The 11,303-nt window shown below is 43.7% G+C and overlaps 1 protein-coding gene across 1 annotated transcript in view; it reads right to left on the reverse strand.

The window, feature by feature from the left end:
- jph3b (junctophilin 3b) overlaps positions 1–10,582 on the reverse strand; it is a gene marked incomplete at both ends in the record, with an annotated part of 40,079 nt that extends 29,497 nt beyond the window's left edge. The window contains one exon of the mRNA XM_084168672.1: positions 10,201–10,582. Within this exon, the coding sequence (XP_084024798.1) occupies positions 10,201–10,582 (382 nt within the window). The remainder of the gene's footprint in view (positions 1–10,200) is intronic.
- Positions 10,583–11,303: the final 721 nt, after the last annotated feature.

Below are 11,303 nucleotides of genomic sequence, written 5' to 3' on the forward strand. Positions count from 1 at the left end.
TTTAGCAGACACTCTTATCCAGAGCGACTTACAGTTAGTGAGTGCATACATCATTCTTTTTGTATATATATATCTTTTTTTTACTGGCCCCGTGGGATTCGAACCAGGATCTCTAGTGGCACAGCTAGCACTGCAATACAGTGCCTTAGACCACTGCGCCACTTGGGAGACACTACATCCACTCACTTAATGCTTTATAGAACAATACCAAAGCTCCCTCTACGTCTGCTCTCCCTTTCATTCCCTGTTTATAGAACAAACCAATCAATCCTTTTCTCCTCCAATCTTTTTAGCACCCACTTCAAATAAGCTCTTCCTTCACTTTCTCTGAACACAGCACATACAGTGAGCTCCAAAAGTATTGGGACAGTGACAATATGTGTTGTTGTTTTGGCTCTGTACTCCAGCACTTTGGATTTGTAATGATACAATGACTATGATGTTAAAGTGCTGACTGTCAGCTTTAATTTGAGGGTATTTTCATCCATATCAGGTGAACCGTTTAGAAATGACAGTACTTTCTGTACATAGTCCCACCCCCATTTTAGGGGACCAAAGGTATTGGGACAAATTCACTTATAGTTCACTTACATTAATGCAACACCATTCAATATTTTCCCCCACACTTTCTTGTATGTCATATTTGGGGTAAAATGTGATGACACGCTTTTAATGTACTCCATCCATTGAGAGGGAGAGAGAGGGGGAGAGCGAGAGAGAGAGCGAGAGAGAGAGAGAGAACTGGGGAGGGAGGAGTCATTTCATATTTCAACAAAGAGTCTACCATGTGTAAATCCCTCTGTGTCGGGACTTAGCTGATGGAACTACAGTCTACTACAGTAATACTCGCTGCTCGAACACACACTCTTCCCCTCCTGTATTGTCTGCATTTTACCTGAGACAATGAGTGCTTCAATTAGGGATTAAACCATTCAGTATTACCATATTAACAACAACCAAATGTGCTACTACTACCAGTACCAACACTACTATACTAAAGATAGAGTAATAATACTACATCCCAGACTGTATCCCAGTTATCAATATACACTGAGTGTACAAAACATTAAGAACACCTTCCTAATATTGAGTTCTCCTTTTGCCCTCAGAACAGCCTCAATTCGTCGGGGCATGGACTCTACAAGGTGTCGAAAGCATTCCAGAGGGATGCTGGCCCATGTTGACTCCAATGCTTCCCACAGTTGTGTCAAGTTGGCTGGATGTCCTTTGGGTGGTGGACCATTCTTGATACACATGGGAAACATGAAAAACCCAGCAGCGTTGCAGTTCTTGGCACAAACCAGTGTGCCTTGCACCTACTACCATACCCTGTTCAAAGGCACTTAAATATTTTGTCTTGCCCATTCACCCTCTGAATGGCACACATACACAATCCATGTCTCAATTGTTTCAAGGCTTTAAAATCCTTCTTTAACCTGTCTCCTCCCCTTCATCTACACTAATTGAAGTGGATTTAACAAGTGACATCAATAAGGGATCATAGCTTTGACCTGGATTCTCCTGGTCAGTGTATGTCATTGAAAGAGAAGGTATTCTTAATGTTTTATACACTCAGTGTATGTATGAGTGAAACTGTGGAGAGGTACCAAGTAAGTGAAGAGCACTCATAACATCTATCACCATGTCCATCCTGTTATCTATCACCATGTCCATCCTGTTATCTATCACCATGTCCATCCTGTTATCTATCACCATGTCCATCCTGTTATCAATAACCATGTCCATCCTGTTATCTATCACCATGTCCATCCTGTTATCTATCACCATGTCCATCCTGTTATCTATCACAATGTCCATCCTGTTATCTATCACCATGTCCATCCTGTTATCTATCACCATGTCCATCCTGTTATCAATAACCATGTCCATCCTGTTATCTATCACCATGTCCATCCTGTTATCTATCACCATGTCCATCCTGTTATCTATCACTATGTCCATCCTGTTATCAATAACCATGTCCATCCTGTTATCTATCACCATGTCCATCCCATTACCTGTCAGCACCGTTATTTATGGGTCATTTTGCCAACAAAATAATGGAAATGTTATTTTCCCTGAGATGTCCAGTATTGCAGCTGTTTATCATGTTGTCTGCCAACACCTCTGATAGATCACGTCTCAGAATAGTCCTATATAGAGGTAGCAAACTGACCCTGACTGGCTAGGGTTCCACTTGTCATCCCAAAACAATAATGCTTCACTCTGAGATTGACCCTCTCTTCCATAAATCAGTTCAGTGCTATACTATTATGTCAGAGTTTAGGTGACAGATTTTCAGCATGATGCGATACATTACATGATTTTTTGACATTTTTTTATCATTGCAGGCCTTTCTTTGGAGATAGGTTTCATAATGTGAACTACACTCTGAGTCTATTTTGTCTGTGAATAAGCACAATCCAGTACTTTTCCTCTGTACACTGGCTTAGTAGTTGGTATTTTAGATTTTTTTTAACTCTCATTTACTTTATTTCCCATTACAGTTTAGGTCCAACTGCGTGGTGCTGAAATCTAGGACAATTCACTGCATCGCTCTCTCTCTCCGTCTCTCTCTCTCTCTCTCTCTCTCTCTCTCTCTCTCTCTCTCTCTCTCTCTCTCTCTCTCTCTCTCTCTCTGTCTCTCTTGCTCTCTCTCTGTCTCTCTCTCTGTTTCTCTCTGTCTCGCTCTCTGTCTCTCTCTGTCTCGCTCTCTGTCTCTCGCTCTGTCTCTCTGTCTCTTTCTCTCTTACACGCACACATACACACACATTTCCTGATTGACAGATCTATGGGATCCATCTATGTACAGTATCAGCCTATCTAATCTATTTTCTGGCCTGTCCATGCTGCCAATGACTGAGCAAACCCTCTGATGTAACAGCCCCTCTGCTCTGTGATTCATCGTGCCAAGCGTTCTATAATATGCTGCTTATGTGTGGAATCAGCACATATAGGCCCATATAAGGATCCCAACCAATCTCAGTATCTCTGTTTGTATCGCTCCTTTTCCAACCCCCCCTAACCCCACGCACGCACACACATGCAAAGACAAAACACACACACGCACGCACGCACACTCCCCTGTCCTCTCTGCCTTTATTGATCTCTGTGGGCTGGTATGTCAGTGAAATGCATAGGGTTGGATGGCTCAATGAGGCAACAGCAGAGAAAGTGTTGGATATCCCCACCCCCACAGCAACACACTGCTGCTGCTACTACTTCTACTGCTGCTAGAGGTGCTGCTGCTACTACTGCTACTGCTGCTAGAGGTGCTGCTGCTACTACTGCTCTACTGCTGCTAGAGGTGCTGCTTCTACTGCTGCTAGAGGTGCTGCTTCTACTGCTGCTAGAGGTGCTGCTTCTACTGCTGCTAGAGGTGCTGCTTCTACTGCTGCTAGAGGTGCTGCTGCTACTGCTGCTAGAGATGCTTCTGCTACTGCTGCTAGAGGTGCTGCTAAAGGTGATTATCCTACTGCTGCTAGATGTGCTTCTACTACTGCTGCTAGAGGTGCTTCTGCTACTGCGGGCTGGAATGTCAGTGAAATGCATAGGGTTGGATGGCTCAATGAGGCAACAGCAGAGGTGCTTCTGCTACTGCTGCCACCACAGTTAGGATGGAAACCTATTGAAACCTCCTACTCTTCAGAACAGGCCTGGCAGTCTGACTGAAGCTGGGTGGGCATCTGCTCTATCTTCTCTGGGCTGTGTGTGTTTTTTGTGTATTTTGTAAATGTATGTGTGTTTGTGTGTGTGTGTGTGTGTGGGGGGGGGGGGGGGGGGGGGGGGGGTTGGGGGGAAGAGGAGAGAGAAAAGAGAAAGAGGAGAAGAGAGGAAGAAGAGAAGAGAGAAAAGAGAAAGAGGAGAAGAGAGAAAGAAGAGAAGAGAGAAAGAGGGAAAGAGCAAGCTAAAATGAGACCAAGTTCTAACATTAACTCTCATGTTGGAGGTGTCACAAACGTATTTGTTTTTTGTCCTATCTGTTATGACCCCCGCCCCCGTTCCCCTCTCCACACACACGTCTAGCCTTCTGCTGTGTCACAGACAGCTGGCCGACATCTGGCCACACTCGCCTGATCAGTCAACAGCTGTGTGACATATGATGGATCAAACACAGGCCTCAACTGATAAGATTAAACTGATGTTCCCACAGACAGAAAGACAGTGACAGTGAGACAGACAGAGTGAAATTAGCCAGAGCCTTCCAGCTCTCCTTTGGCACATCTCGTATTTCTATCCAGGATCACTTCCTGTTCTACAGCTCTCTGCTCCTCACCTTCACCCACTGTCTCTAATTCCAGCACAGACACTCCAGAGGTAGAGAAAGACATACAGAGAGAGAGAGTGAGAAAGATAGAGGGGGGGATTGAGAATGTGTGAGTGTCTGTGTGTGAGTATGAGAGCTTCTCCCGTGTTTCTCTGAAAATGGAGTATTTCTACAGCTTTTGCTGTCACAGCTGAAAAAGTCCACATACACAGAGAAGTGACTTCTCCTCTCTTGAAAGTTTGATCAGGTCCATCATACAGCATATTATAATGTTGTTATAGTTTGCAGACACATTAACTAGAATCAGGCCGCAATGAAAGACTGGTGTGTCCCGGACCTGCAACAGCAGAACATTTCTCAATGAAGGATGTCAATCAAGCATAAAGACAGTAGGGAAGGGATGTCTCTCTCTCTCTCAGGAGAGAGCAGCGTGTGTAAACTCTGATTCTTTGGGGATCCATTGACGGCCATGGGAATATGATCTCCCCATTAGGACATGTATCTCATTAGTCATTAGTCATTAGTCAAGCATAGCTAGGCTAGGCTATAATGCCTGGTGCAACACACATGAACATGAATTATAGACATAAATTAAATCCAATGTCACAACTAGCAGAGAAAAATGCAGTATCTGTATAAACTTTTAACAAATGTGTGTTAATAGAATTAAAAGTATCAAGGGCCCCTGAAATGTCAGTGACATTTTCCTTCTGGCTCAAATTTGACATTGACATAAAAAGCATGTTATTACACATGCCATGAATCATTCCACATCAAGCAAAACATGTTATAGGCAGGCCTACTTGAATCGTGTCATCCTTAAGTAGCCGTTATAGACTCCATGGTGCTGAAACGTTCTCTCTGTGGGGTCGGGTGGATGGATGCACGTTCATCCATGGTTTGCCTGAAAAGTTTCCCACGGGGTATTTGCCCTTACAGCTTGATCAGGAAGTCAGAAAGCCAATTTCAATTCAGACTGAAGCTACAGTAGTTTCATCAGTTAACTCGGGCGTAGTAGAAAATTCTGCATTGTGGAGGCATCTCTCGGTCGAGTTAATAATCAGTGAGCATATTATTTAATTTCCCCACAGCCATGAAAACAGCTAAGATTTTGAAAGAAACACAGCCGAAAATGTCAGGAGAACAAACCCTTAATTCTGTGAGCTAACTTGTAACAAATAAAGTAGTACAGTCATATTTAACATGGTAAATTCATAAGCACCAATAATAATGATATAGAAAAGGATATTCTTCAAATGGAGAACGTTTCTCAACCTGATTATTAATATGAATTAATGAATTAATATTAATTAATTAATATTAATATGCCATTTAGCAGACGCTTTTATCCAAAGCGACTTACAGTCATGTGTGCATACATTTTTACGTATGGGTGGTCCCGGGGATCGATACAAGCGCCATGCTCTAGCCGCAACGCATCGGTGGTTTCTTATTCTTGCCATGCATAAGCCTTAATAAATTAAAGGCTTTTAAATAAGAGTGCCTTGATTACTTCTAGAAGTTTGTTTGCACAAAGGCTGTTCCGGCATTGTTTACTATCCAGCAGCAACTTATTTTTGTTCTATAGTATTTCATCCAATGATCAAAGAGCACCTCATGGATTAATTATAAACCAAAGAAGCTCTCCTCTCTCTACGTTATGAGCGGTATTTCTCAAAATGAGTGATAATTGGTAACGGTTCTATTGGAATGCAATTTCAGAATGTGGGGGGGATATGTCCCCCCTGTCCCCAGTGAAAGTTGCGCCCCTGATTTCAACTACAAAATAAATTGGCCCTTAGTAGTCTTCATTGATATGGATACATGTGACATTGCACAGCAGTTACCTGGTTTATTTCTCCTATCATTTTTTTCTTCTTGATTTCAATATGGAAGGGAAACCAGGTACTGGTGTTTGTATGTACTGTTTCTTGAGTAAAATGTATACCATATTTTTATGGGTAGGTTTGAGGGCATGGGGGGAGGCATATGATGTTCCCCCCATGATGAAAGGGGGCCATGACAGAAAAAGTTTGGGAAGCACTGATCTAGCTAAAGGTTAGCACAGCCTATTTATTTATAGCCACTATGTTGCATCAGTTGGGCTACAGGTGATCATGCTTATTGTTAAATAACACACCAGCCTGATAATATAGACCAATATGTTGTTAGGCTCATTTTTGGAGGGGAAAATTATATTTTTATGGCCTCAACATCATTTTATTTTCCTTAATTTTAGAGTAGAAAAGTCACCAGAGCTGTGTCCAGTACAAATTGTTTTAATGCAACGTTCAATTAAACGGAAACAGTGCTGTTCTGAACAACCAGTTGAAAAACCGGGGAGGGGTTGTGGTGTGGGTTCCAAATGCACCGCTGCCCTTCAAATACATCACTCATGGCTTCAAGTCACACCCTGCCACACCCACCAAACAGAGCAAACCGTAGGCTACCTCAAAGTCTGCCCCTGGACCCCCAGGGTGTTGACCCTGGAACCTATTGACCTGGACCTCCCCAATATGCAACACAAAGCCCTTGACCGCATAGTGAGTTCAATTCCTAACAGAGAAAATTGAGACTGGAGTAAGGATGGTAGAAAGTGTGTTTGGATTGACTCTTTCATGAATTATTAATATTTTTATATTTCACCAAGTCAGCACTTGCACTTCAGAGTTGTGTGTGTTTGTGTGTGAGTGTGTGTGAGAGAGACAGAGACAGACAGGGAGAGTAATATGCATGGAAAAGAACAAGAGACATGCTACAACAGTGTTGTAAGATAGGTCTGTACTGTAAGCAGGTGCTGCTTTCCTAATGTGTGTGTGTGTCTTCTTGTGAAATAGGCACATCATGTGGCTATGTGAATGTTTGATGCCACTCTGCCTGCAAGCCAACCATAGAAGAGCTCGCTAGAACAGACACAGACAGACTGCAATCCAGGAGAGACTACTGCTAGCGAAGCTGTTGCAGAAACGGCAACATTCAAAGTGAGCTGCAGTTAAAAGCTAAATCTCTCAGTAAGCTTAAATCGACTACGGATGTTATCCGGTTAAGGGATTTGGTTTTAGATTTTTGGCGATGATGTGCCCCAGTCTTAGATTTTCCATTTAAGGATTATTTAACTCATAGAAACATCATGAAAATTGAATTATCATTTGAACGTTAATTCCCCCAAAATTGCCCTGGACATCACAACATTTGTTCACATCGTGCTCATAATTTGGAGTAACTGCGCTTGCTATCTCTTCAGTCTCATTAACATAATCTTTTTTCAACAGCAAAAAGATAACCTCAATAACTGATATAACACACCTTGCACAAGGATACAATTACCTAAATTGCCTGGGCATCTACAAAAGTAGGCCCCTCCACATCTCTACATGGTACAAACCATTTCTAAACAACCATGTTGGTACAGTATGTAGGTCAGGGGTCAAATCATACAGGCACTGTAATATTGACTCATATCCAGAAACAACTGTCAGGACAGTTTCCTGTAGCTCCCAGTACAGTGAGTTTGCTTTACTCCCAATCACAGATGTGATAATCAGCAATCAAGGTGGAGCGTCAACAACCATCAGAAACACTACGTGACAATTATTAACTTCTCTTTTACACACACTGTTCAAGTGTTCTCCTTAGTACGTGACAATTATTAACTTATCTTTTACACACACTGTTCAAGTGTTCTCCTTAGACAGCTCCTTGGATGGGTTCCTCATTCCATGGCCATTGACAGTATAGTATTTCTAACTCTATCTGAGAGGAAAGCTAATGGAAAGACAATGCTACTGTAACCTCTGTATCTTTGTCTCCCCCCTCTGTCACTGTCTACTGTGATTGTGTAGCAGCCAGATAAGCGCTCACTGCTCAAGTAAGTAAACAACATTAGCAGAGTCAGCCAGCCAATCAGAGTGAGCAACACTGAGTCCCCTGTGACACGCAGCCCTGCTGCATGTCTGTGTGCGTTTCCACAGCAACTTGCTGTACAGAGACAGAGGCACCACTGCTGTAATGCAGTGGAACGAGGTAGACAGAAAGATAGAGAAAAACAATTGCTCAGAGCATAGATCTTTCTCCTCCACTGAGTTGTGGTTTGATAAGCAGGTTGTGCAGAGTGTGAGCAAAGGTCGGAGGTAGAATGCAATACTATTTCTTATTCTCAATGTTAGATGGTGTAATCAACTGATAACAATTGTTGTTGGGCATAAAATGCGGAAGCCTTCAGACAGGAAGAGTATACTGGAGTATTTTAAAGACACTGACTGATTTACGGACACATTGAAGTGTTACATAATGAATACTGTAGATTTGAAGTTTCTCTGGAGTGTCTCTCATATGAAAATAGTACACTATTCTTTACTATACCTCATTCTTTTCCATCTTCATTTACCAATCTTCTCCAAATCCCTTTCTTTATCTTATGCCTCATATTCATTTCATTATAACAAAGCCTTGCAGGCCTGGTGCTCATTTCAGAGTGGATACTGTAACTGTTATCATTATGGATATCATCTGTGTCATATCTGTTCTGCATACTCTGTCCTCATTAACCTCCTTTCCTGACTCAGCCAGTGTTCATTGGGCTGGTGGTTGGGTGCATAGTTGTGTAAGGTTCTGGTGCTAGAGAGTTATATAAGTTTAACAATGCACTCTTAGAAAAAAGGGTTCCAAAAGGGTACCTCGGCCTTCTCCATAGAATAACACTTTTTGGTTCCAGGTAGAACCCTTTTTGGTTCCAGGTAGAACACTTTTTTAGAACCCTCTGTGGAAATGGTTCTATTTTTTTCAACAAGGATACCCATTGAGACCCAGGTCTGTTTCTTAAGGGAGCCCTGCATTTTACAATTTCACACATTGTACAATTTATAAATATAAAATAAAAGAGAATTCAAAAGCAAATTAGAGAAGAAAAAAAACCTTCCATGTAAAACACAGGAGGTTGGTTGCACCTTAATTGGGGAGGACGGGCTCGTGGTAATGGCTGGAGCAGAATTAGTGGAATGGTATCAAACACTTTCTATGTGTTTGATGCCATTCCATTCACTCCGTTCCAGCCATCATTATGAGCCGTCCTCCCCTCAGCAGCCTCCACTGATGTAGAACCTTTTTGGCTTCTACATGGAACCCAAAAGGGTTCTTCAAAGGGTTCTATGGGCTGTCCCCATAGGAGAACCCTTTTAGGTTATAGATAACACCTTTTGTTCTAAGAGTATGATGTTGCACCAGGAGGTTTCACCAGAAGAAATCAAAATATTCTACAGACCGTCATGCACTTTGACTGTGTGATTGTTAAGCACCTTTGCCTTGATAAATGAAGTGTTTTGATAAATATATCTGAATGGATCTGAAATCCACATTAGTAGAGAGAGAGAAAGAGTGTGTGTGTGTGTGTGTGAATTTGGGGTAGAGTAAGGACTTCCAGACTCTCATCACTGTCATCTTCAAGGTGCGTATTTATGGCCTTAGAACTGGGTCTCTCCCAGCCAGGTTTACCATGAGTCTGTCTGGTTATGGGAACTGCACCCTAACTTTGCAGTTGACCTGGAATCTCTCTCTCTCAGGCTGCATGGGGAGTCCGGATGGCCTTAACTTGGGCCTCCAAATGTATCTCCCACTGCAGCACGAGCAGGGGAGAGGGAACTGCTTACCCAATTGACAGATGGACGGAGAAAGATAGATTAGAGAGTGTCTGAGAGATAGGAGACTAATGAAGCAGGAGACAGTTAGATTGTGTGTGTGGTGGTGGGGGGGGGGGTGAACCATAGTAATGGAGTGGGATGACCTCATGGAACACCTAGCACCTAGGTTTCCCTGATTACTGTCAACTCACTATGAAGAATGGGCCTGCTGGTCTGTATCTCAATATCCATTTGTTGATGCTTTACACAGAGGGTACTCATCCATTAAACATGGCTCAGTGTGGGTCTGGGTCTTACCTCCATCAGAGTAGGTCTCAGTGCCGTATCCGTCCTGAAGACCGTTGTTCCAGGTCCCCTCGTACTTCCCGCTGGTGCCGGTGCTCTCCCTGAGGCCGTAGCGTCCTTTAAATCCACTTGTCCACTCCCCCTTATACACCCACTTGCCCTTGTTCTCCACTCCAATCCCATGGCGCTTGCCCTGCGCCCAGGTGCCCTGGTAGGTGTTCCCACTGGGCCATGTGTACACCCCCACCACCTCAAAGCCATGGCTCCAGGACCCTGAGTACTCGCCTTGGCCCTTCGGCCCAGTACAGATGCCATGGCCGTGGGCTTTGCCTTCCTCCCACCCCCCACAGTATGACCCCCCATCATCAAAGTTGAACCTGCCCCCAGTGGACATGCATGAAATAGGTTTTGGCAAATCCCCCAAATCTCAAAAAAAGAAAACAAATTAAAAACTGAGTTGGGGGCGGGGTTAGTGATAATGATGAGGTGTGGGGGGGAGGAAGACACCCAAACAAATCCCCCGGGTTGACTTAAAGAGAAAAATAAAAAGAGGAAAAAGCAAAATAGCCCCCCAGTGTGTAGGGTCCCTCCTGTGAGGCCAGGGAGGAGCAGTGGGAACCTCTTCAAACCATTATCCTGGAGCTTTGGTTCACTGTCACTCCAGGTCCAATCTCCTACAGCTGCAGCTCACAGACGGGAGAAGGCCCACAACAGCCATGTGTTTTACCTGCCAACACAAACGCAGCAAACTCCTTTTCTTTGGGGTTTGGGTTCTGGCCCCCTCCCTCCACGCAGGGCCCCACCGCTGGCACGCTCCCAGCTGCTTGTGCCTCCTCCTCTCCGGGGCTTTTTGCTTTAGCTCTCCCTAGCAGCCGAGGACCACCAGGCTCCACCTAGAAACCTGGGATCCCAAACAGCTAACAGTCAGCCACTGGCCAGATCCAACACCATTTACAGCTTTACGGATCCATCTCTTTTGGCTGGCTCAGCTTGTCGTTTGTCCCCCAACCCACCTAACATGCTCCTGCCACACAGTGCAACACAGAAACAGAGAGAGAAAGAAAAAAGAGGAATTAAGCTTGGTTCTCTCCTGACGCCTCTGCTAGTGAACAGCA

Source organism: Coregonus lavaretus (genome assembly GCF_964263955.1).
Source record: "Coregonus lavaretus genome assembly, chromosome: 9".
NCBI lineage: Eukaryota > Metazoa > Chordata > Actinopteri > Salmoniformes > Salmonidae > Coregonus > Coregonus lavaretus.